The sequence below is a fragment of the Sphaerodactylus townsendi genome, linkage group LG09 (genome assembly GCF_021028975.2).
Source record: "Sphaerodactylus townsendi isolate TG3544 linkage group LG09, MPM_Stown_v2.3, whole genome shotgun sequence".
NCBI classification, from domain to species: Eukaryota; Metazoa; Chordata; class Lepidosauria; order Squamata; family Sphaerodactylidae; genus Sphaerodactylus; species Sphaerodactylus townsendi.
In genome coordinates this window covers 90853933-90880152 of record NC_059433.1, presented here as the reverse complement: position 1 = coordinate 90880152, position 26220 = coordinate 90853933, and the positions used below count along the sequence as shown (strand labels likewise).

At 40.7% G+C, this 26220-nt stretch overlaps 1 protein-coding gene across 3 annotated transcripts; it reads left to right on the top strand.

The window, feature by feature from the left end:
• The first annotated feature begins 270 nt into the window (after positions 1-270).
• On the top strand, positions 271-25319 carry LOC125439278 (Y+L amino acid transporter 2-like). 3 transcript variants are annotated; one of them, XM_048508309.1, is made up of 12 exons: positions 271-349; positions 5858-5956; positions 8351-8433; positions 9746-10258; positions 12249-12374; positions 13169-13313; positions 14882-15005; positions 16865-16968; positions 18331-18427; positions 20414-20563; positions 21659-21842; positions 23388-25319. In XM_048508309.1, the coding sequence occupies exons 4-12, from the start codon at positions 9763-9765 to the stop codon at positions 23477-23479; spliced, it is 1518 nt and encodes a 505-aa protein (XP_048364266.1). In that variant the 5' UTR covers positions 271-349; positions 5858-5956; positions 8351-8433; positions 9746-9762; the 3' UTR covers positions 23480-25319. The 3 variants fall into 3 exon arrangements, with proteins under 3 accessions (XP_048364266.1, XP_048364265.1, XP_048364267.1); XM_048508308.1 differs by lacking the exon at positions 5858-5956 and having other exon boundaries at positions 281-349; XM_048508310.1 differs by lacking the exons at positions 5858-5956; positions 21659-21842 and having other exon boundaries at positions 281-349.
• Positions 25320-26220: the final 901 nt, after the last annotated feature.

Below are 26220 nucleotides of genomic sequence, written 5' to 3'. Positions count from 1 at the left end.
AAAACACATTTTAGAAGCGTGGAAATCAACACAGAGACAGCTAGAGAATTTCTTCGTTTGCAGCAAATTGAGTTCATTTCTAGGAATTTCTAAAACCAACAGGCTGTATCTAGCCCTGGCAGCTGTTACTCATTAGTAAACTTGAGTTGTTCAGATGAAAAAGTGTTCCATAGTTTTTCTGCTATGGGAATCAAATAGCAGCAGGGAGAGAGACGGGGCATTCACAGTCATATCACTTACCACTCCTCATCACGCAGCTGCTTGATTACTTAGACCCTGAGATCACTGTTCTGTTCCTGAAGTTGCTGTTGCCTTGTGCTAAATGAAGCAAGACAGCAGTTATACACGGGTAAGCCTTGACGTTCTCTCTTCAATTTCCCCCCTCGGTTATAGATCAATGATAGTCTCCTGTTGATATTCTTAATTCATATGAATTGGGGATGGGCCATTTGAAGGGCAGACTGTGTGTTGTTTTGAAATATGTTTGAATTAATGGAAACTGTGAATTTTGTGAGCAGGAACAGCTGAGGATCTACCCCTTCCCCCCCATCTCCACCTCACATAATTATCAGATAAATACTCTTTTATATGGGAAAGGAAGGATTGTTCTTTTCTACTGAACTTGGGTATTTGTTTTGCTCAGCAATACTTCAGGGTGGGGTGGGGTTTGTGGTGATGAGGCTTGTTTTGTCCACTTGGTTTGCTCCTGGTTTGGCAAGCACTTCTCTAATAAACACTCCGTCTACAGCTGGCATTTGGTCATGCTCAGCTGTTTTGAAGTTTCCATACAAGCATGATTGAACTCTTGCTGCTATAGCTGGCATCATTTGCTCAGTGGCTGGTTAAAAAAATCTTTAAAAACTATCACATTTATTGTGCCACGAGCTTGGGTTCTGAGATTTGTGAGCCAGCCTAAACTTATGCCACAATATATCAGTTAGTTTTTGAGATGCCACAAAATTCTTGGTTACTTTGGCTGCTGCAAATTAACACTAATGCCATGGAATTGTTTAGTATAGTTATCTTTCCCACACACATTCACACATAGTTATCTTTCCCACACACAATAGTCAACTACTATTGTTCACCCCAGATTAAATTATTCTAGAGTACCTACACATTTTTATCCCACCCTCCTCCTGAGGAGAGTTCTCCCTACGTTTTATCCTCTCAACCACTTTGTGAGGTAAGTAAAGCTTATAGAAAGCTGCAACTGAGCTTAAAGGCAGAATTGGGATTTCTACCTAGGTCTTATGCCATTCTAATTTAACCCCCTAACCATTGTACTCTTCACATTTGGAAACATGATAATTGGTTTGGATTTGATTTGTTTGGAAACATGATCATTAGTTTATTAGCCATCTTGAATCATAGTAAAAAAGGAAGGAAAAATATAATCTTATTGTTCAATTCTGTTCCCTTTTAAAGTAAGGTGCATCTAACGTGCAACAAAATGAGGTGGGAAAGATATAATCCTGAGGTGATCAAACTGAAGGTACAGCTTCAAGCAACAAGTGAGGGTGCCAGTTTTGAATGTTTTTTTTTTAAAAAAACCCTAAACTCCTGCCAAATAGAAAAATAGAACATAATGGAGAGAATTCCACTCGGTAATCCCACTCTGTGCCTGTCACGTTGATGTTGTATTTGAAGGATGTTTGTAATTTAAGAGATGATTAAAAATGTGATTTGTTATTTACAATCTGGAATGAAGTGGTCCATTCTGTCAGCTCAGTATCCGGTGATCTCATTCTCCTGCATCTGTGAAGAAACCCGATCACCAAGGTTGCTTCTATACAGATCTGGGTTGGGAAATACCAGGTAGGGGGTTTTTTTGGCCAGGGGGTGGAACCTGAAGAGGAGTGAGTTCACAGAGGGGGGATTTCAATAGGGTATAATGCCATAGAGCACACCTTCCAAAGTAGCCATATTCTTCAGGTGAACTGATCTCTATCACATAGAGATCAGTTGTAATCCGAGGATATCTTCAGCAACTACCTGGAGGTTGACAAACCTAATGTAGATGTTTTTCTTTTCCTTTGCCTCCAAACTGAAGCAATATTTTAAGAAGTCGTTCCCTAATCATCCACTTTTCAGATTTTCCCCATCCTCAATGTGCTTTTCCAACCAACTTTAGTACTCCCTTTCGTGCAGACACTCTGTTAACAGTACTGATACCTCTGAATTTGCAGGAACAATGAATGCAGAATGGAAGATTCCCTCCATTTGGCTACAGCTCATTAAATCAGTGATAGATAATTTAAGTTCATAAATCTTTACAAAACTATGAGGAATACCGGTACCTTTTTATTTGCCTGTAGCATTCTTTTCTTAGGAAAATCAAATTCAGGCACTGTCCCCCTATGAACTTAGAAGCCTAGAATTCTTAGCTCTGTTTGGTCAGCAATAAACACTCTAGGAACTGTGTCAGTGGGAGGGGGAGGAACAGTGACAGGAAAACATCAGCTGCTAACAAGGTCCTGTCATAATATCCGGAGAGCCTGTAACACTGAAATCCATTTTGGGGGAACTAACGACATACCATGGGCTTTGAGGAAAGTGATATTTATAAACAGTTCCTGTAACAAACTGCTAAGTCAGGAAAATTATTACTGTACTTAATTGAGAGCTTATTCCACGTGTTGGCACCTCTGGTACAATGCAGCTTTCAGTACATCAGCTGTCATTTGAATGCCATGATTTCTGTGAGTCAATCTCAGAATGGTATCAGACTACAATCCAGTCTCAAATTCCTGAAAGTTTTATAGCTGTTACGTTCTGTAAAAACTGGCATGGTGTATGGGATGGAGTAGCCACTTACGGTGAACCGGTGGAAGTGAGGAGGGGAAAAAAAGTCTCCTGCCCGGCTGTTTGCACGGGAGCAGCTCGAACCTGGGATTTTGCAAAAGAATCGCTGGTCTAGCAATTTTTGAAAATCCAGGTTTGAGGAAAATAAAATTTGGCGAACTCATTTTGGGGATCGGACCTGTGCGATGTCCCCTCCCCGTCCCCAAACAGTTTGTATTGCACCCTACCCCCATTATACCTGCCCTGTGCGGAATCCACCATTGTCTACATTCACTGCCTTTTCTCTGCAGCAGGAAATACAGTAACAGAAGTTTCATGAATCTGAACTTCTGACTGTGATGAATGAACTTAAGTGATCTCCAAGAAGGAGGCAAAGGAGCAAAGGAAGTTATGGGCGAAGGAGGTCATGCTGTAAATAATCTAGTTACTCATTTGCATTAGCCTCCTATGTTTATTTACATTCCTCCTGTTAGGAAGCACTGAGCCTTAGAACCTGTAATGCCAAGATTTGAGCAATAACATAACGTCCTTTCACACTTTTTGTGTGAAGAGTGCAACGTTCAAACCTGATTATAAAAGTCAATCACTGAATTCCATTTGATTTCAAAAGGCATCAGAATGTATACCAAAGAGAAGATGGTGTGAGAACAGAGATGTCAGTACAAACTTTATTTTTAACACACTCAGGTGTGTAGTGAATGGGATGGTGACAGGACTGGGTATCATCCAGATGACTTATAGTACCTAGAGTGACTTGTGGTATCTAGAGTGCCTGGTACTGCAGTCCATAGCCAGCTAGGTAAGGATCTAGTCCATTAGTCCCATCCCACCAATTACACACAGGACTCTTCAGTCCTTCAGCATACAGTACAAGGAAGTAGTTAACAGCACCCTTCCTGCCTCATGGCTCTCCAGTTTCCCTCACTACTCCATCAGCCTCCCTCTTCAGCAAGCTTCAAACTACTTTTTAAAGTCTTGCCTTAACAATGACCCTGGCTTGGCTGACCTGCTGCCCCACCTATTACCAGCTACTGCTAATGGTTGCTGGTCTGGCCAGCCTGCAGGGTTATTAGCCCTCACCATCTTCACCTGTAGTTGTTCTGAGCAGGCTCCAGAGCAGTGGTGGGATTCAGCAGGTTCGCACCACTTCGGCAGAACCGGTTGTTCAAACGGTGCTTGTAAACAACCAGTTGTTAAATGATTTGAATCCCACCACTGCTCCAGAGCACTTTGGCCCTCAGCCATACCTCAAGGGTTTCCTCACAAGGAGCACTTCTTAGCCCCTGTTAAGTAGGTTCCTTCTCTGGCCTGTCCCTATCATCAGGATAAACTATACATGGATACTGGTTGTTGTGGGTTTTCCAGGCTGTGTGGCCGTGGTCTAGTACTGCGGTGGCAAACCTATGGCACTCCAGATGTTCATGGACTGCAATTCCAATCAGCCAATTGGCCGTGCTGACAGGGGCTGATGGGAATTGTAGTCCATGAATATCTGGAGTGCCATAGGTTCGCCACCACTGTAGTTTTTGCTCCTAACAGTTTGTCCATATCTGTGGCTGCCATCTTCAGAGGCATATCACAATGAGTCTCTCCATGATATGTCTCTAAAGATGCCAGCCATAGATGCAGGCAAAATGTTTTTTGAAACTGTTCAAATCTTAACAAACAGCAATGAAAGAAGATTCTTATCTGAAATACTGTGATAGTAACAGTTAAGGGATTTATATCCATATGCATCTTGCTATACAGTGCCTGGTACAATGTGATGTGTACTAGCAAGTCCTGAATTTGCAATTTTTTAATTCATTCCAATGGACATGACATTGCATGTGTAATTCATTAAGATTCATCTGGTTGAAAAGAGAGAAGGGGTGAATTTGGTCAATTCCATCAGTGCATTCTCCCCAACTCTCTTGGGCTTTCTGTCCACACAAATGATTACCAGCATCAGTTTTTTAGGACCCCAAAAGGGACTGTTAAAGAAAAAGAAATGCAGAGGAAAGCTGCATCGACCACTTGATAAAATTTGTATTATTGTTCATTATGAAAATAGCGAATGAAATGTTTTCTAGTCCACTAAAGATAATTCCTCTGGAGCAGCAGTGGTGTAGTGGTTAAGAGCAGGTGTACTCTAATCTGGAAGAACCGGGTTTGATTCCTTGCTCTGCTGCTTGAGCTGTAGAGGCTTATCTGGGGAATTCAGATTAGCCTATGCACTCCAACACACCAGTTGGTGACCTTGGGCTAGTCACAATTCTTCTGAGCTCTCTCAGCCCCACCTACCTCACAGGGTGTTTGTTGTGAGGGGGGAAGGGAATGGAGTTGTACCGGTAAGCCCCTTTGAGAAAGGCGGGATATAAATCCAAACTCCTCCTCCTCCTCCTCCTCCTCCTCCTTCTTCTTCTTCTTCTTCTTCTTCTTCTTCTTCTTCTTCTTCTTCTTCTTCTTCAGTGCAGTTTGACCTTTAGCTGTACAAAACTACAGCCACCCTTGTGGAAGGTTTCACCAATTAATAAATATTCATGTCTGAACTTGTGGCAGCTCTCTAACAGACTGGGAGAATGAGGGACTTTAATAAAGAGCTATAATAAAAGTCTACAGGAATGTTAAGAGGCAAGACTTAGAAGCAGGAGAGAGGGAAACTCAAGAGCCCCCCCCCCTTCCCGCAGCAAGCCCTTCTAAAAACATACATACTTTAACTGTGTCTCAATGTCCTTGAAACAAAGTATGCAAAGCCAAATTTCCAGTAAGACATGTAATACTTAAGCCATATGAGTTATCCATTATTGCTCAGCCTCCTAGTAATAATTAATGGAGGTGGAAAATGCCATCAGGTTGCAGCCGCGTAGCAAATCAGGCTAGCCCTGGGCAATCCAGGTCAGGGCTATAATTAATAGTGAACAATTACAGGTTTTAAATTTCAAACCACATCCCATGGAACATTTTCTCCTTCTTCAGACAATAGGTGTGTTTAAATTTGAAAAGTAAATATGCACAAACGGATGTAAAATGTGAGCTGCTACTAAATTTGAAGAATTTGCCTCTCTTGCAGGATAAAAATCATTTTATAATCACTGCTCTCCAAGTCCAGATGTGCAGTTCAGTACCAACTTCAGTGGGCTTTTCAAGAATTTTGTTGTGCGAGACAGAAGTAAGTCCCATGCTATTCAGTGGTGCTTCCTGCCAGGAAAGCATTCTTAGGATTGCAATCTAAGTCAAGCTAGTTTTTTCTCCTGCTTTCCATGGCTTGGGTTTGTAGGCTTCAATTTCCAGAGCATGTCTATTCTATGTGACAAAAGGAATGGTAATGCATCTCAATGGATATCTCCTCAGTCGGCCTTAAGGAACAGAAAAAGGCTCTAGCCGAGAGCCCCCTGAAGGAAGGGAGCAGATGTGTGGCTGTCTAGATCAGTGGTTCTCAACCTTCCTAATTCTCAACCCTGACCCTTTAATGCAGTTTCTCATGTTGTGGTGACCTCCAACCCTAACATTTATCCATTTTACAGATGGAGAACACTGATTCAGAGAGTCTTAGGCGACCCCTGTGAAAGGGTTGTTCGACCCCGAAAGGGGTCGCAACCCACAGGTTGAGAACTGCTGGTCTAGATGCTGGAAGAGAAACAGAAAAGCAGATCTCCACTATTGTGAGTTGGGGGGGTGTATCTATTGTCCTGTTGGGGAGCCTCCACCTGAGTTTTATTTGCACATTTGTAAATGAAGCAAATGCTGCAGATGCCATTTGTCTGCAGTGCTGTCTCCTAAAAAGGGAACCAGTTCACTGCATTTGGAATTACTCACTATTTGGAGAAGTGGAGAAGGGGAGAATAGCAACACAGTTGGCGCCGAAATAACCATAATGCAGAGAATTGTGCAATTTCCATTTTATAAACTCAAATATATATCTATTTTGACCTCAAGCATCCAGCATCAAGATGCTGTCTTATCGTGTTCTTCTTTGATCTGCGTGTGTGTATGGCTCATTCCGCACATGCAGGATAATGCACTTTCAAACTGCTTTCAATGCTCTTTGAAGCTGCGCGGAATGGCAAAATCCACTTGCAAACAGTTGTGAAAGTGGTTTGAAAACGCATTATTTTGCATGTGCAGAAGGGTGTTTTCAGGAAGTGTGTCTCTTGCATAAAACATCAGAAATAAACTGTTGAATCCTATCTTGGCCATTTGTAGTCTGGTCAGTGTTGCATAAATTGATTAGATTAATTTATAAATTAACTTATCAAGTATTCTAATAGTGAAGTGTGTCCCATCTGCATAGATTTTAATCTGCAGATTGTGGACACACTGACAGAAAACATAATTCTGCAATCTTGGGGAGCACCCCCAGGCTTGTAGAAAAATCCGGGGGGGGGGGGGCGACAAAAAACAATCATTGACAGCACAATTGTAGAGACATGTCTAAAGGCTAAACTGGGGGTGAGCAAGGGTGAGTTGCTGCTATAGCAAACTGGGGGGGAGGCACTGTAGCTGGACACTGTAGGGACACTGTATCAGCAGAGCACGGGTTGAGTGGGAAGGGAGGGAATTTCCTCCCACCACACACAGTGGCTTTGTCTGCAGCAATAGCAATTATTTAGGCAGGGATTCGTGATACATGACAAGCTACAGGAGTAATTAGAAGATTTATACCCCTTATAAATTTCTCTTGATATTAGACTTCTGTTGCAGATTATGATTTTATATACTTTGTATGTTATGTTGTGGGGTTTTTTGCTTCTGTTTGCTTCATATAATTACTTATTTTCTCTTTTGTTTGTCATATAAATCCCTTCCTCAATAATCCAATAATATTGACGAAGAATCATAACAGACAAGATCTTTATTCATCCTTGAGCAAATTTTTTGGTGTTTTCAAAGTGAATGTAAATTATCTGTGGCCCCAATTCTAACTTGGGTTGCGTGGAAAAGAGGAGGGCAGTTTTTCCTACTGAAGCCACACCCTTCTTATTAGCATTGAAAGGGGAAAATGACAAAAAAGAGAGTCTATTTGACTCCTCCCTCTCCTCTTCTAAGGCTAACAGAGGTCGGTAAAGATGCCTTCAGGATGTGAAATTATGTACGGAAAGAAGGATGAAACAACACCCTCATGGATCCCACATGAACCCAATTTTTTAACCGCACCTTAACAAGACAAAAATTCAAAGTCCAGTATAATGCCAATTGCTTGAGATAAGAACGCTAATGGCTTATAGGGAGTGGCACATAGGCAAGGAAACATTAACCCACAGGTAAGTATAGAGACCAAACTCTCAGTACATGTATACCATGGATTCTGAAGTTTCTACACTAATGCACAAAAAAATAAGCAGGAAGAACTTGAAGTCCTAATACCAGAAGGGGACTATGACCTAATAGGCATTACTAAAACATGGTGGGATGACACAGTTGTAATACTGGGATTGATATGTACAATTTGTTTAAAAGGGGATAAGGGAGAGAAGAAGGATTTGGATTTATACCCAATTTTTTTCTCTTGTAAGGAGTCTCAAAATGGCTTACAAGCTCCTTTCCTTTTCTCTACCCACAACAGGGGCTGAGAGAGTTCTGAAGAACTGTGACTAGTCCAAGGTCACCTTCATGTTTGGATGCAAGGGAATAAATCTAGTTCACCAGGTAAGAGTCTGCCACTCATGTGTAGGAGAGTAGAATCAAACCTGGTTCTGGTTCACACTGTAGCTCCTATTATTGTGTATGGAGAGAAGGATGCTCTATTTAATGGTTACAAATATGGTCAGCATGCGACAGTGGTAATCTTAGACGTGATTGCCTGAGGGTTGGAAGTGAGTCCCTCATATTCTAACTGCCTTCTCTGCAACTGAAAAACAAGCCAGCCTGGCAGACACTGTCCTCCCCACTGGGCTCACCAGCACCCTCCCCATTGCCCTAGCACCCTCCCCTGCTCCGCATTCCCCCACTTGTGGTCTCTTACCCGCCCCCCCCCCACCATGCACATAGACCAAGCCAGGCCCTACAGGGCATCAGTGGGTTGCCATCTGCTGCCCCACTGGCCCAGCCAAAGCCTCCCCATTCCACCCCCCAAACAGCAAGGTAGATTCAGCAGGACAACCAGCTTACTACCCGCTGCCCCATCGGGCAGGCCCAAACCTCCCCACTCCCCTTCATGCCCTCTCCCACCCTCCAAAGACCAAGCTGGGCCTGGCAGGGCATGGGCACCAAGCCAACCTCCCTGCTGGTCCCAGCACATGCCTCCCCACTCCCCTGCCTGCCCCCTTAGTCCCCCAGACACCCTCCCTAGCCCCAAACAGCAAGCCAACCACAGTGTCCTGGGATCATAAACAGGTAGGTGGAAAGCGGGGGGGAGGAGTAGATAAAGCAGCTGTTAAGCTCATACATGCATCCTTGCCCCTCACTTTTCTGCAGCTGATTGCATTTTCCCCTGCAATGGGCTTTACTGCTAGTGATTATTATAATGAATGCATCTGTCACCTGATTGCATTGGCTCATTCTGGGTGCAATGGGCTTTGAATCTGGATGCTGCCTATCCTCAAAATTTAGTCACTTGTAATGAAACATTATAGATTACATAGGGCCGTGGTGGCAAACCTATGGCACTCCAGAGGTTCGTGGACTACAATTCCCATCAGCCCCTGCCAGCATGGCCAATTGCAGCAAGAATTGGCCATGCTGCAGGGGCTGATGGGAATTGTAGTCCATGAACATCTGGAGTGCCATAGGTTCGCCACCACTGACATAGGGGAAAGTTTCCTGAGTTATTTGGTTGCATTGCTCATGTTTGTTCTCTGGCCAGAGGCTACCCGAATGACCATCTTCACATATGGCTATAGCCACCATACTGGACGGAGATACCATATAGCTTTCAATTATCTGTGTTCCTCTCTGTCTTTTGTGATGGCATCATTTTTTTTTAAAGACAAAATTTTCTCACCTTCGGCTTCTTTTCCAGGCAATAATTAATTGAAGATGACAGACCCTTGGATAATGTGTTGCAACAAAAAGAAGATGGCCAAGACTGAACTGGGCTTGGTGATAGAGAACAAAAAAGAAAAAATGCAGATGAAACAAGAAATCACTTTGCTTAATGGCATTTCGTTAATAGTCGGGAACATGATCGGTTCCGGGATATTTGTGTCCCCCAAAGGGGTTTTGATGTACAGCGCTTCTTATGGACTCGCACTCCTCCTCTGGGCTGCTGGGGGGATCTTTTCATTGTTTGGCGCACTTTGTTACGCTGAATTGGGAACATCCATAGTGAAATCTGGAGCAAGCTATGCCTACATTCTGGAAGCATTTGGAGGTTTTATAGCATTTATCAGACTATGGTCTTCCTTGCTCATTATTGAACCAACAACTCAGGCTGTTATAGCCATCACTTTTGCTAACTATATTGTTCAACCAATATTTCCATTTTGCGAACCACCCTATGGAGCAGTTAGGTTGACCGCAGCTGCTTGCATCTGTAAGTAAAACAGGAGTCAGTCGGTGCCATGATTTCATTTGATTGCAAAGCTTCAGAATGTGACCTTTGCTTTCATTTGACTTTTGTGTGTGTGTGTGTGGGGGGGGGGAACATTGGCAGAAAAGTTTGGCTTCTTCCCATTTTCTCTGAGAAAAAAACACAAGATTTCAGTTAACTCAGTAGATGTTGCGTGAGGATGAAGCAAGAAAATTTAAGATTAAGGTATTTGGTAATAGTTTGAGAATACAATGGCTGGGAAAGAAAGTAAAGTCTATGCCTGAGCTCTTGGACAATTGCTTTCAGTCAACATTCACTATACAGCAAGATGGTCCAATATGTTCTGTCTGTAGCCATACACGGGAGTCCTAAATTGATAGGAAAATGAAACCACAAAGAGAAGCTTCAAAATAATTGTTCATTCAGAAATGCTCTTGAATGTCAAAAATAATTCTGCTCAGATTTAGAGTGTATTTGGATATCCCTACTCTGATACAGCAAGACTGTATTTGTGGTGTTATTTTAGAGAGGCAACATGCTGTTCATGGAAAGCTGAAACTTTCTCTTTGAATGCTAGAGGGCACTAAAAGAAAAAGAATCTCTCAATGTTCTTCCCATCTCGCTGATGAAACAGCAGGAGATGTAAGAGCAAGATTGTTCCATTTTTTTGCTTGTATTTATTCTTTATTTTTATTTTATTACATTTTAACCTCACCTTTCCTGACCTAAGCCAGGCTCAGAGTAGCTACCAACATGAATCAATACAATTTAAAAATATATATATCTGTGTAAAATTTGATTATAATCACAAAAATTAAGGCTGACCATAGTGTTTGCCACTTTTCTATACATGATGACAGAAATCACAAAGGATGTGCAATTCAGATTCAAAAATATTCAGGCCCACTGAATAATGCTGTATTCAGAATGAATATTGTGGAATATGGAATGGTTTCCAAGTTAGAATTTTATTATTCCATATTTGCATAATTCCTAATATTTGGAGTTCCATTGGCCTCTATAGAACGCAGGCTTAGTTATGTTCAAGAAGAGGAAAGTGAAATTTGCTCCTTAGACAACTTGTCCTGGTTGCTTGAGAAAAGAAAATGAAACATCCCCACAGACAGCCTAGCAACAAGGCTGGTGAGGGCAGAGAGCCCAATGTCCCCTGACTGGTGTTGCTATGGTTTTGCCAGAGGGAGGACATAGCAGGAGCTATTGTGGGGGCATACGTGCAGGAAACTGAAATACATTTAATGGGCTGAGAAGGTGTCTGGGGAGGTCTGACTAAGGGAGCAGAGGGAGGGATATCTTGCCCACCAGAAAGCATACCCAGCAAGTGGTTGGTCTCTCAGTCGTAGGATATTGTAAGACATGCTTGGAACCTGCCAACAAGCTGACTGATGACAGGGGGCATGGCCCAGGGGCAGGAGCATACTGATTGGCAATAGCACCTGTGGCTGTGTATATGTACCACATCTTAAATCTCTGGGGTTGATGTGGGAATGGGTCAGAGAGCTGAAGGAACACTTTTAGAAGTGGTTTGCCATACTGGATTTTTAAAAAATGGAAAGTAAGCAATTCCTGTTTGTTTTTATAGACATCCAGATATTTGGAAATCCCAAATGTTCAAAATCCAGATTTTGGTTCTAGTGCACATCCCTAGAAATCGCTTAGAAGCAAATCAGTAAATACAAAAATAGATTAAACCAGAAAAGGTATTGGTTTGGATCCTAACTTTCTGGCATCTAAATGACTCCTTAATCTGTGGTTGCTCTGCCACTGGACATTTTTCATTATTCATTTCTGGAAAATCTGATTCTCTCCCTACCCCACCCCCAATTATTATTATTATCCAATTATCCAATAATTTCCTATTACCTTCATTAGCTTAGAAAAAATATCCTGTTAATGGAAATACTTCAAGTGACCCATATCTTGCTGAAGTGCAGCTAACTGTGTCTATCTTGTTTGTGTCCCATTTCTTCATTAGGCTCCCTGACATTTATTAATTGTGTCAATGTGAAGTGGGGAACCAGAGTACAAGACCTTTTCACGTATGCAAAAGTTATGGCCCTGATCATGGTAATAGCAGTGGGTCTTTATAAAATTAGCCAAGGTAAGAATATACTTACTATGAGTAAATATACTAACAAAACTTAATACATTGAAAAGTCTATAGGCAAATTTATACCATATATTCTGACTGTGTTTTTAACTCTACAAAGACTATCTCCAGTTGAATGATCATATGGATCAATGTTTAGAATGGAAATATGGTACATTCAACAACAGTTTGTTTCTGTTACGCTATATTTATGTGCTGCTAAGGCAGTGTTCTTGTGAATATCTGTAAACAGTTGCAAATAAAACAGATGGTAACCATCAGTACAATTCTATTCAATTACACCAGTCTAAGGTCACTGAAGTCAGTACAGTGATTCTTCAATGGAGTGGCTTTACATGGGATTACACTGCTAATTGATAGTGGAAATGAGCCTTGGACAGCTGTCCACAAAACTCTTGACCAAAATAATTCTATCAATTTGAATTACCCTATAAATGATTTATATCAGTATCTAGTTCCTCCTAAAATTACAGTTCAGTGCAATGTACTAAATATTTTGTTGTCTGTCTTAAAATATCTGGCAAAGATGAGCATGGACATCATGTTGGAATGACTTTCTGTACTCAACAAATAATAATAATTATTATACTGGACTATATGAAGCCTTTGTGATTCTAGATTCACACCTTAATTTTTTATATGCAGTCAGTTCATATGTTACTTTTATTGGTTCTCTTGCATGTATAACTGCTAATGGATGTGGTCTAGCTGTGTGAACAGGGTACCATCACATGTAGCTTATATGCAAATATGCAAATAACTGCAGACATCTGACATTTGCACAGGAGAAACAGAAAACCTTAAGGATCCATTTGAAGGTTCAACAAGAGATGCAGGATTCATTGCTCTTGCTCTTTACTCAGCCCTCTTTTCCTACTCTGGATGGGATACACTGAATTTTGTCACTGAAGAAATGAAAAATCCAGAAAGGTACATGCATGTACTAGAGAATATCACCATCACACTGCCATTTAATGATAATATCAGTGGGTTGTGGTCTCTTGTCCACTATTCTTCTGGATTACATGTTTGAATCCAGTTTTACAGATAATGAGCTGGATCTAGCACAGCATTTCCATGATGCAAGGACTTTCAGTCATGAAACTCCCTTCTCCACCACCCAGCATCTTGAAACATCCTCGGAAGCCTTACTGCTGGGGGAAAGAGGATGTAGACCTTTTCTAGCTGTTTCAATAGAATCAGGAACTCTGTAGTTACCTACTCAAAGCTTATGGCATGCCATCAGTAACCTTCTAGTATTTCAGTGCCTAAGGCTGCCAGCCATGGAAGTGATGTTAGCAGAGTAATTAACATAGCAAAGGCACACAACCTGATTAAAGAAACAGAGGTTTATTCAAGAACTTGATAGTAAAGAGGGTGGGAGAGAGAGATAGGGTTGTGTAACAACATGACTAGGTGAGAGAGAGCAAGTCTGACAGTGGAATTTCCAAGGAGGAGGATATTGCCCTAAAAGTAGCAATCTGGAGACAGACAAGGTAAGACACTTCACAGGAGAGAAGATACAGTCCTCACTACCCTATCTAGCTGCCCTCTTGGTACCTCCTAGAGCAGTGATGGCAAACCTTTTTAGGCCGAGTGCCCAACTGCAACCCAAAACTCACTTATTTATTGCAAAGTTCCAACACGGCAATTTAATCTGAATACTGAGGTTTTAGTTTAGAAAAAACAGTTGGCTCCGAGGCGCACATTACTCAGGAGTAAGCTTGGTGGTAGTCGGTGGCTTTGCTTTGAAGCAACTGTATAACTCTTCCAACGGGTGAATCACAACCCTAGGAGGGTTTTCTCAGAAGCAAGCCTCATTGCCAGCAATCGAGCTTACTCCCAGGTAAAGGATTGCACTTTAGTTCTTTCCATCAAAATCAGTGAGGTTTGACAATGTTTAACAGGGCTACCTACACTGCTTTCCCAAAACTAGGTCTTAGGTTTAATGCTAATAATCGAGCCCAGCAGCCCAGCCCATCCTAGATGTGTGCGGGGGGGGGGGGGCGACTCTGTTTGCACATGCCCACTGAGAGGGCTCTGAGTGCCACCTCTGGCACCCATGCCATAGGTTCGCCACCACTGTCCTAGAGTCTTCTTTACACACTAGACATTCTCTATTCCAACAGGTGGGTGTGGTAAAGCAGGACTTAACTGCATCATCAGTGGTTACAACTGACTGCCTATCCAAAATATTCAGACACTATGCACTAAGATGCTACACAGCTACTCTGTGGTCCATGTAGCGTCAACCCATTGTGGGTCTGAACTCTGAACAATTATGTATATACATTGATTCGGCAACTGAATGTAAATTATTGAGATTTGCAGTTCTGAGTTGTTCAGGCATCCAATATTACTTCAAAAGAGGTGATTTTATAAATATCAGTTGCATAGTCCTTTCAAGTGGAAAGATGTATTTGCAAACAGCCTTATAATTAAATTTGAATATTCTTCCTTTACTAGAATGTTCCATACTATTTTATCTCCCTCTGCAGGAACTTGCCACTTTCCATTGCAATTTCAATGCCTATTGTGACAATAATTTATTTGCTGACGAACATAGCCTACTATGTAGTGTTGGATATGTCCGCTCTATTAGCAAGTGATGCTGTGGCTGTGGTAAGTTGTAAATCATAAATGGTCTGTAGTAAATCATTGCACATGGCTGAACAGTATGTATGATGCTGTGAACAACCCTCCACGATAAACATTTGAATCAAACAAATGAACTGTTGATCAGGATTTATTTTGGACTATATGTTGCGGTAAACTGGATGAGTCAAGAAAATGGCTGTTTCCACACAAGTCACCTAAAATGTTTTAAAAACATTTTAGACCCCCCTCCAAATAATAGTTTTTTTGTTCCCACTCTTGAGACAATTCCTGACTACCGTTTTGTGTTTTTCCCTGTTTTTTCCCAGTGTGTTGAAAATCGGTGCTTCTAGTTTCACAGCTTCCTGCTGCAATTCCCTTAGTCTTCTGTAGTCGATGCTGTGATGATCCCCCCCCCGCCCCCGAAACATGCTGAAATGCTCCAAAAACAGGGCAAGAGGCTTATGCAGGCAAGACGTGAGCTCACAAAATGGTGCTGATAAATCAGTGCAGGAAAGGCAGAGAGGCTGGGAAATATCCTAATGGGACAGCACAGGCAAATGAAGCCTTTTAAAAAAAATGGTAAAAAGGATCACTAGAAAATAGGATGTATTTAAAAAGTTTTGAGGCTGCAAATATAACATGTGAGGGGGGGGGGGGCGATGCATAACTCCTTGGATGAAATGTTTTATTTCCTGCCCTAAAACATTTTAAAGTGTCCATGTAGAAAGGGCCAATGAAAAGAAAGCCCCCCTCCCCCCAATCATTTACAGGCAGGTAACTTGGCCAGTTTCGTTCAGTTGAAATATTCCTTTTCTTCTTCTAGGCAAACTGTGTGACTAGGGAGGAACAATTGTTGTTCTTTCTCTGGGGAAATTGGATTAAATGAAAGGAAATGAAGAACAGTGGATGTGGAGAACCAGAAAATGTAAAGAACAATTAAGGTTACTTGAGAAAGTGTAAAAGATCTGGCTGAGCTGGGTACTAAGAAAGGAAGAGAGAAAGGCTAGCAGATTACTTCCCCCTGTCCTGTCTTGGTAAGGTGCTGTCTGGAGTTTTCGCACCAAAATTTCCAACATCATTTTCAGGGCTCACTGAGCAGTTACCAACTGATGTTTATACTGAAGAGGTAGAGTTAATGTGGTGATTTTACTTGATTTCTTGTCACTTTGTGTTTCTCCATCTTTATAGTCTACAACAGGGGTCTGCAACCTGCAGCTCTCCAGATGTTCATGGACTGCAAATCCCATTAGTCCCTGAATTGGCCATGCTGGCAGAGGCTGATGGGAATTGTAGTCCATGAACATCTGGAGAGCCGCAGGTTGCAGACCCCTGGTCTACTATAAACAGTTCAAATATTCTTTAGCTGCTCTGCTGGCCATGTCTGAGACAGGCAGAGAAACCACTCTGAGGGAACAGACATCAGTTCCCCCGAGAAAACTGCTTCTTTGGAGCATGGATTCTGTGACCCTAATCCTGCCTCCTCAAGCTCCACCCCCAAATCTCCAGGAATTTCCCAACCTGGAGTTGGCAAACCTACAAAGGGTCTAAGCTGAGCAGTCTCTGGAGTGCCAGCAAAAGTACTGGGGCTTGGTTCTGCTTGTTCCTGGTTGCTGGTAGCCATCCATAATGAATGTAAATAAATGGCCAGTCCAGCCCACTCTTTGCATATGTTGCTTTTCTCTTGTCATTGCTTAATCACCCACTCACAGGCAATTTAGTTGTGTGTTATGGATCACAAAACCATCCTGGCTGTTTAAAAAAAAACAATTTCAAGGTGATCATTGTTACAAAATGGATCACTGTGCTTCAGCTGTAAATTTCCATGACAGTCGGCTCACACTGTAAAAACTAGCTGAATGAGCTCTTTCTGTTTCCTGTTACAGACGTTTGGTAATGAAGCTCTTAGCCATGCTAAATGGATTATCCCCATTGCAGTGGCCATGTCTTGTTATGGAGGATTAAACTCATCTATTATTGCAGCTTCCAGGTACAAGTTAAGAAGCTAATATTGTACAGGTGAAGCCAGAAGCTTTTTGTAAAAATGACTGTGCCAAATACTGTGCTACACTAGTGCTTTGTGAACCCCTGTCTCATGTCTGTTCCATTCACAAGCTGCACTGACAGAACATTTTGCTCAAAAATAAGAAACTGTAAAATGGCAGTAAAAGTACAGCCTACTGTTTACCAAAGAAACTGCTCTGTCTTTGATTCTGCCTACACAGAGAGTCTAGTAAGCATTTGGGCCTTCATACCAATGATATTAAGCTTTGTTTATCTGGCACATTTATACAAAAAAGAATTATAGGTACAAAAATATTCTATTTATCTTCTAGGATTCCACAGTAGAACTAAGACTTTTTTGGATACTACTTTTTGGGTTATCCAACCATGTGTGTCAGAAGTGCATGCTATTTGTAATGAAATACATAAGGTTGCCATTTTGTCTGACAGGGCACCAAGTTTATTGTCCTTCTTTGGTACATGTTCTACATACCAAAACTGGAAAAGACATTCAACTCACACTCAATCATAGGATCCCAGTCTATGAAATGAAAAAGTCCAGTGCCACTTGGTGGTTTGTTTTAGAAATGCAGAAAATCTCTATTGCCACTTGTCCCAAGCATATTCATCCAAGTTCATTTTGTTCAGCATAAGAGGATACTTAGTGCAAGCAGCTACTTTTTAAATCATCATCTATGGCAAATGCTGCAAGGACTCCTTAGTACTAGAAGGAAAAGGCAAAATAAAACATAGTCCCGTTGTTTAAACGGACTATGAGGATGCTAAAACAATTACTATTTTACAATATTGTAAACATTGAGATACATGAATATATTCTTCTTTTCATCATGGAAGCCATATGATAGTGGCATTGGCTCATCATGCCACTGCGAATTTTTTTAAAAGCACCCTTAAAAAGTAGTAGTCATTTCTTACAGTGACCTAGGGCTGTTTCCTATGTTATCCTTTCCATATGGTACAATTGACTAATGGCTGCCACATAGGATGTGGATGGATCACATAAGAATGTCCCACATCAGCCACCGTTGAAGGGAGCAACATTCATATTGCTTGAATTCAGTGTATTCATATTTATTTATTTATTTATTTATTTTTATTATTAGTTTTATATACCACCCTCCCCCTGAGGGCTCAGGGTGGTTCACAACAGGTTAAAACAAACATTAAAACATAATTTAAATATCAATTATATAAAAACAGAACCCATTTTAAAATGTGGATGGCGTCTGGCTACTATATATGATCTGCTTCTCCATTTTCAGTCTGCTCTTTCACTCTAATAAGATTTTGCCCTAATAGATTTTTCCCCTCCCCCATCTTCTGTTAGGCTTTTCTACGTTGGAGCCCGGGAAGGACACCTCCCCAAATGCCTGAGCTTGATTCATATAAAACGTTTCACACCTGTTCCTGCTCTTATCTTTAATGTAAGTATTTTCAAAATGCAAAGAAGCAAAAGATGTTTGCATTTGTTTCCTTTATGTCTGGACCTTTTTGAAACCTGTATTAATTTTATGCATAATTCTAGGTTTGTGCTGCATGTTGCGAGCCAAGCAAATCAACTCCACCCTTAGCAAGCCTAAGATTGCACACACTACTGAATGCATGAGATCATAGCTGTTAGAACAGTGATCATCAGTGGAACTCATGGGTGGGTGCCACTGTGCCCAGCAAAGCGTTTCCCAGAAGCAAGGGGCCCATCTTGACCTTCCTTCCACTTCTGAACCAGCAGGTGTTTCAAAAGAAGAGCCCTGACTGCACTATGTTGGTATCGCCTGGTAGCACCCATTCAGAAATAGCAGTCTCTGTTATTGGAGGATGTTTGGCTTGGAATCTCCCAACATTGCTCCTCTATTTTTTACTGACACCCCTTTGTCAAAATTCCAAAAGCTCCAACAGACTCAACAAGATTGGGGACTAATCTATTCAGTACTGTACTGATGAGGTTCACATTGGCTAAATTACATTTGGAAGCATCTTCACATTTAATCACCAACTATTATATGTGCAATTACTGATCTTGGACACTAGAAAACACATATCACCTGGATTAATGGATGCAGACATTCCCCCGACAGGCCTGCTCACGCAACACTAGAGTAAACAGTTTTGGGCAAAAGTGCGATACGGGGCACATGGCGCAGCGGGCCAGGGGGCAGAATACTTAGAAAATATTTTGCCCAGCCTTCTTCAGACTATTGCTCAACCATAAGGGGTTTCAACACAGCGGAAGCAGTCAAACAGATAACTCAAGAAAGGGAAATGAAGTTAGCCAAATGTCAAATCATATATATGAAGTTACTGGCTGGCTGTCTCTTTCCTTTCACAGATATACTCAAACCCTCCTGTCACATCTGACAGTACATAGATAGAACATAGTGGAAGCACCCATAAACCTCCAGGGATCACACAATGCACATTGTTACACATTTCCACATTTCACAGTATTATTTTTTTTCTTTCTCACTAGCTTTTGCATTATGCTTTAGTACAGTGATTCCCCAACATGGTGGGTGTATGGGCCATGGTGCTTGCTGCTGTGTCACAATTTATTATTCTAAGTCCTAAGTTTTTATTCTAAGCACTGGAAACACACTAGTCACAGTGTATTCAACAGCCTTCCCTCTTCCAAACAATCATGGACTCTTCTTTGCAAAGTTAAGTAGGAGTTTAACTTTGCCTACAGATAGAGCTGATGATGAAGAATAGCAGCAATGATGTAAGAATAATTCATTTGCAGCCTAAAATCTTCCACTGCACTCTGCCACTGGGTCCTACAGGAAATACCCTCCCTCTACCCATGCTACAGAAGTTGGCCTAAACACAGTTCCACTGAGTGGATCCTTCAGTAAATGCTAGATTGTCAAATACTTGTGTAAGCCTCAGTACAGTACCCTGAACTATACAAATTCTAATCTAGTAAGATGATATGCGTGCAGGTTTTTTTGCTGGACTGAGGCAACTATAGGCTATTTTATGTGATGTTATACAAATCCAAAGAAAATAAACAAATGAAGTAAAAAAATCAAGGATAAATCCTGCAGAAGTATGTTTTGTGAAGAATTTGAAAAATATCAGAATATTTGTACTGGGTTTTAAGTATGAAATATAAGGAATTGCCAGCTGTGTACAGATATACATTAGAATTTCTATATTTTAGGCTGTCATTTTGTGCTATTTATACATTGAATTATTATTGAATACTTTTTTTAATGGCTGGTGTTATGTATTGGTTTTTAATGGCTGTTTGTAAGTAATAATTTTTATTCTGTTTTTATGATTTTTTTGTATTTTGTTTTGTAAACTGCCTCAAGTAGGTCTCTGAAGAAACAGCACATGTATTATACACACACATACGCCATGACATCAGTTTCTTCTTCCACTGACTTCTTTTTCTTTTTATCCATTGGTAGGCATTAATGACTTTGATATATCTCCTTGTGGAAGATGTTTTTCTCCTGATTAACTACTACTGCTTCAGCTATTGGTTTTTCGTTGGACTGTCAATTGCAGGATTAATATATTTGAGATATACCCAACCAGACAGACGACGGCCCATTAAAGTAAGTAAATAAGATGAATAAAGCATAAAAATGAGGAGAGAATGTAGTGTCGCTATTAAGAATATGTATAGAATTCTGCTGAAAACCTACATTTTCCAGATTAATATCCTTTTAAGTCCAGAAACAAAGTGAATTAGCATTTTCTGCAGATGGAATCAGTTTAGTATTAGGGTTGTATGACAAATATTCTGAAGGATGCTGGGAAAATACATCAAATAAACCCAACTCCATGCATTTATTTGTCTTTTGGGTGCTGATATAAAGTTAGAAAGACCCAAGCACTGGGTCTTTACTACCCATGGAATAGTAACATTGCAACATTTATTAGGGAGACTATGTTTATGGGATGGTTTGCCATTGCCTTTCCCAGACATCTACACAGCAAGCTGGATGCTCATTTTACCAACCTTGGAGGGATAGAAGGCTGAGTCAACCTTAAGCTGGCTACCTGCAACTTCCAATGGGACTAAACTCAGGTTGTAAGCAGAGCTTTGGCTGCAGTACTGCAGCTCACCACTCTGCACCACAGGGTTTTATGACTCAGATGCAGCTTGAAAACAAGGATGCACAGTGAGCTCTCATGGCAGAGTGGGGATTTTACCCAGGCCTTCCAGATCGTAATCCAGCACTTTAACCACTGGGTAACAAACCACTGGTGGACTTAGGCAAGCCACTGTCCCTCAGCCTATGCCCACCTTCCCCCATCTGCAAAATGCAGAGAATAATATTGTCCTTCCTTATAGGGATGACGCCAGAATGGCAACAAACAATATGTGCAAAGTGCCTTAAACTCCAGCAGTGCTTTAGAAACACTAAGTACTATTCTCATCCAAGGTCTTGAGGGTGGCTCATCTGTCTTTGTCTTGCCTTCTACAGAACAGAGAGCCTTAACTAACAAACCACTTAATCGCTAAGTGCTTAATACATGGAATCAATACTCTGTCCTATGTCTAGCGGAAGTTAGTGCATCCAAAGCAAGATAGCAGCTATACAAGAACTTGCATAAAATGATGGAGGTTCTTTTGCATGTGAGACTATGCTACACTTCTTTTGTACTCCTTCCTGTAACTTGCTTTGACCTTTTTGCATACGCAGCTCAGCCTCTTCTTCCCTATTGTGTATTGCTTCTGCACCCTTTTCCTCATCATCGTCCCTCTGTACAGTGATACCATCAATTCTCTTATTGGAATTGGTATAGCACTCTCTGGAATCCCTGCATATTTTTTGGGCATCTATTTACCAGTTGAAAAGAGACCTCGGTACCTTCAGTGGCTTTTTGGTAAGGATCACATTTGTCCCTGGGAGGAAAAGACCACATGTGCATATCCTGTATGTTGGAGACTAGTTTTAAAAAAAGAAGGAAAGGAGTTTTATTAAGGTTTTTTGTTAAAAAAAAGATATTTATTTCAACAGCATCAATAATGCAGGGATTCCCATGGGCACTAAGGCATCTACTAATACCATTCTTGGTGCCCACCAAGTGAGTGGAACCAGGTGGTGGTGGGGGTTTTGCCGAGCTGACTGGTCATTGGATAATCTAATTGCCTGAGAAGATTTTTAAAAATTGCTCTTGGCAGTAGCTACTACAGCAGCTCAAGCATCTTTACTTTGTGATCAGTCATAAGCTGTGTGTATACACGGAATTTTTTTAAAAAATGTGTTTGTTTTAAAACACATCCTGTTAAACGAAGCTTCTGCCTGAAATATTGAATTGTTACTATCAGAATTATGCATAACTTGACTTCTTGACATTTTGTGGTTGGCTCTGCCTTCTGGGGTTGCCATTTTGTGGTTGCACCCACTACCATATGTCAGAATTTCAAAAGTGCTTACAGGATTAAAAAGACTCTAGTAGTATAGTGATTTGGAACAAAAAAGGTTGAATTGTATACTTTGTGGCAAAAGAAGCATGAAACTTCATATTTACAAAAAATATATCATATGAAATTCAAATTGGTAGAGATGCATTTCCAATGTTGTCAAAATTCAGAATGGCAAATTATTTTGTAACTGGGTGGGAGGGTAGTTACGAAAAACGTATGGTTGCCAGGTACTTCCTGGCACCCAGAGGGGTGGAGTGGAACTTGCCAGCAGCAAACTGAGGCCTAGGCTTCTGGTGTCAGCACTGTAGCAACGTCACTTCCAGCATGTACTGGAAATGTCATCATCACATCACCAGCAGTGTGAGGACGTTGTGTAATTTGGGCAAAACTCTTTGGTAGAAGCCATTTTTACCGTAAAGTTTTGCCCAAATACCAGAGTGTCCTTGGATAGTTCACTATGTGATAAGATCACTACCGGTGCACTCTGGGGAATGTGACATTGCTGCATCGCTGATGATAGGGAACTACACTTAAGCTTGCAGCTGGTAAGTTCACCTACCAGCTGTCTGAATGTTTTCAGGGAGTGGTTCTCCAAAGCAGGGGAACCCCCAGGCTATCAGTAGGGGTCGGGCAATTCTAGAATAATGTGATGTGTCAGATTCCGCAAGTCCAGTTTGTGTGTTCCTTGTGCTAGAAGAAAAAGCAGTAGCACAACAGTCACTGTTCTTAATTGTTAATTAACTAATTATTGAACTGAAATACATACTTATAAAGCAGGCGTTGCATGTATGGTATTGCATCTTCTTTTTATGCTTTGCCACTTTACTATAATAATATAGGCAAGTCTCATTATCCAAGTGCTTCTTGTAATAACCAAGCCTCCCTGATAAACAGAAGCTGGGCTGTCACGTTAATGAATATTTTAATATTATGCAGAAGTGCCTGAATGAGGGGAGTTATTTTTATAATGCAATTTGTGTTCCATTTCTATTATTGTGTAGCTACCACTACAAAGTATATTCAGATACTGCTCTGTTGCTGTCAAGCGGACCGGGATCTTGAAATGGAGTCCTCAGAAACCAAGGCTAAATAAACAGAAGTTGGCTGGACCGTTTCTGCCTTTAATGCATCTGTGTAGCTGGATATTGTGACTTGTGTGTATGGCCCACACACCAAAGTACGCACAACTGCACAGTACCTCATGTGGCTCTTTCTTAATACTTGCTATATTATCAGTCATTTCTCCGTCTGATTATCAGCTTCTGAACACTCATTTGTGCCTATTCAATAGGTGGTCATCGTTTTTTTAATGCAAAGGGCAGGATACAGAAACAAACAAAGCTCATTGTTTCACAGAGCGGCCAGTGAAAATAAAAAGGCTGAAAAGAACAAAGGAAAATGATGCCAAGAGGAGAACTATACATATAAATTTGTACTCACCATCCCATGAGGAAAGTCACATTAAAGAGTTTAATGACTTTAAACCTTTTATAGACATGTTCCTTTTATTCATTATCATAGCAGTTTTACAATCAGACTTGGTTCTCCAAAACTTGCTAGCAACAGCTTGGACCAGCACATTGAAGATGGCGGTGATGCTCTGGCTGTTGATGGTTCATTGATGGACCCATGCTACGCCAGGCTGGGTCTGAGCCAAGCAAGTCACTGTGGTGTTGCCTGGTTACAATCTCAAACTGTCAAGAGGAGCACCATGAAACACACCATAGAACTGGGTGGAAGGCACAGCAAGAAAACAACTCAGAGTGGCGAGTAGAACCAATCTAAGATTTAGCTACCATTGACACTATTACACCAGCACTTCGCCTTATTTCTTTTTAATGCTGTTACCAACTCCTGAAGCAAAATACTAAGAGTTGTTAAAGTAGCACAGGATTGTCATTGAGATTACAGTTCTGTGCTGAAGATTTATAATACCCAAAGTAATACCAAATGGAATTGTTTCATCTGCATGTTAAACTATATAGAGGAAAATTTATTTACTACAGTAAAAGATGGTGTATCACTTTTCTTCTGAATAAGCAGCTGTTGGTAGTACACATGTAAAGCATAAGTTAACCTTTCTGTAAAACACCTTTTGTTTTCTTCCACTGTACATGTTTTATATTACAAAAAAAGGATGGCACAGTCTATAAAATATACCTTAATTTTGAATAAAACAATGTTTAAAACGTGTAGGGAAAGCCTTATTTTACAATAAGATCCTAGGCTGAATATCTACATTGAGATTTTTTGAGATAGGTTTAAATTCAGCCACTGTGAGCCTGGCTGTTTGGTTGGGAAAGAGCAGATATTAAATCCAATCAATCAATCAGTCAATTAATTAAATAAAATAGGCATACTTAGGTTGTCTAAAGTTACAATTGTGAACAGATCTAAGACATATTCAGCCCGGCGTATGATTGTAGGGTCAATTCAAATTGATTTGTCAATTATTTATCTGTCTAATATTGCTTTCTTTTTATGTTTTGAAGCTGAGACTTTGCACCCCATCCCTTCCTCTGGCAGGAAGGATAAGGCAAGAGAGAGAGACCGGTACAGGCTTATTTTTGTTGTCTAGACCCTTTAAGAATGGGAAAGTCCTGCAGTATAGCCCTGATCTGGATAGCCAAGGCTAGCCTGATGTAGTCAGATCACAAAATCTCTGAACCTAAGCAGGGTCATCCCTGGCTAGTATTTAGGTGGTAGACCGCCAAGGAATACCAAGAAGGCAGCCAATGGCAAACTACCTCTGAAGGCAGCCAATGGCAAACTACCTCTGAACACCTCTTGCCTTGAAAATCCTACAAGGCTGCCATAAGTCAGCTGTGACTTGATGGCAAAAGGAAAATGCTGGATAACATGTTACAGCTTAATAAAATTAACACTGCTATGTTCTGTTTTCTGCCAAATACTGTACAATTTGGGGCGGGGGGATGTAGAGAGAGAAAATAACACTGCTGGGAGATTTGTTTTAGCAATTTTCACAGTAACAGCAGCATATGGGAATAGGAACTTGAAGTAAGAGAAAGGTCTACCTCAAAATGTTGGCAAACAGGCTGGAAGTTTTTCTTGTTAACAAATGATAAGTTAGTTGCTGGGGAAAAATGAAAAGTAAACGTTGGCAAAATGACAGCTAAGAAAAAATCAACACATTAACATGTTAAGGGGCACCATAAAAACAAACTAAATTTTTTTTTTTCTCATTCAATAATTTTTATTGTTTAAAAATATACATACAGTTATTCATACATTATTTCTCTATTACAGCTAACAAAAAAAGGTCTAGTCCAACCCTTTTACCAAATCATTTTCTTCATTGCTGTCCTTTATTCTGATAAACAAGTAGTTTGGTTTGTTTCTTATCTTTACTACTTTTAGACTTCCTCATTGGTTTGGCTGAGTCTGAGAATTAAGTAAAAAAGCAATGTTGGCATTGTCATAAAGAAGAGGGTACCATGATACATATGTGGTGGTTTTGCCAGAAAATTAAAAAGTTTTGGATGGTCGTACACAAGAATATAAAAAAGATATTGAAAATACAGGTAGATTTTGCCCCGGAAATATATATATTGAATATAGGAATATGGAAGATTTCTAAAATAAATATAGGATTATTTTTATACATGACCACGGCAGCAAAAATGATGATAGCAAAAAATTGGAGAGGAGAAGGTCATTTAACGAAGGAAGAGTGGCTACTTAAAGTAACCGATTACATGAAATTAGATAGATTATCAGTTAAGGTGAAAGAATTACCCTGGAATAAATTTGAGAAGACATGGAATGATTATCTTCAGTACCTAGAAAAAGATAAGAAAAATACAGATAACATAA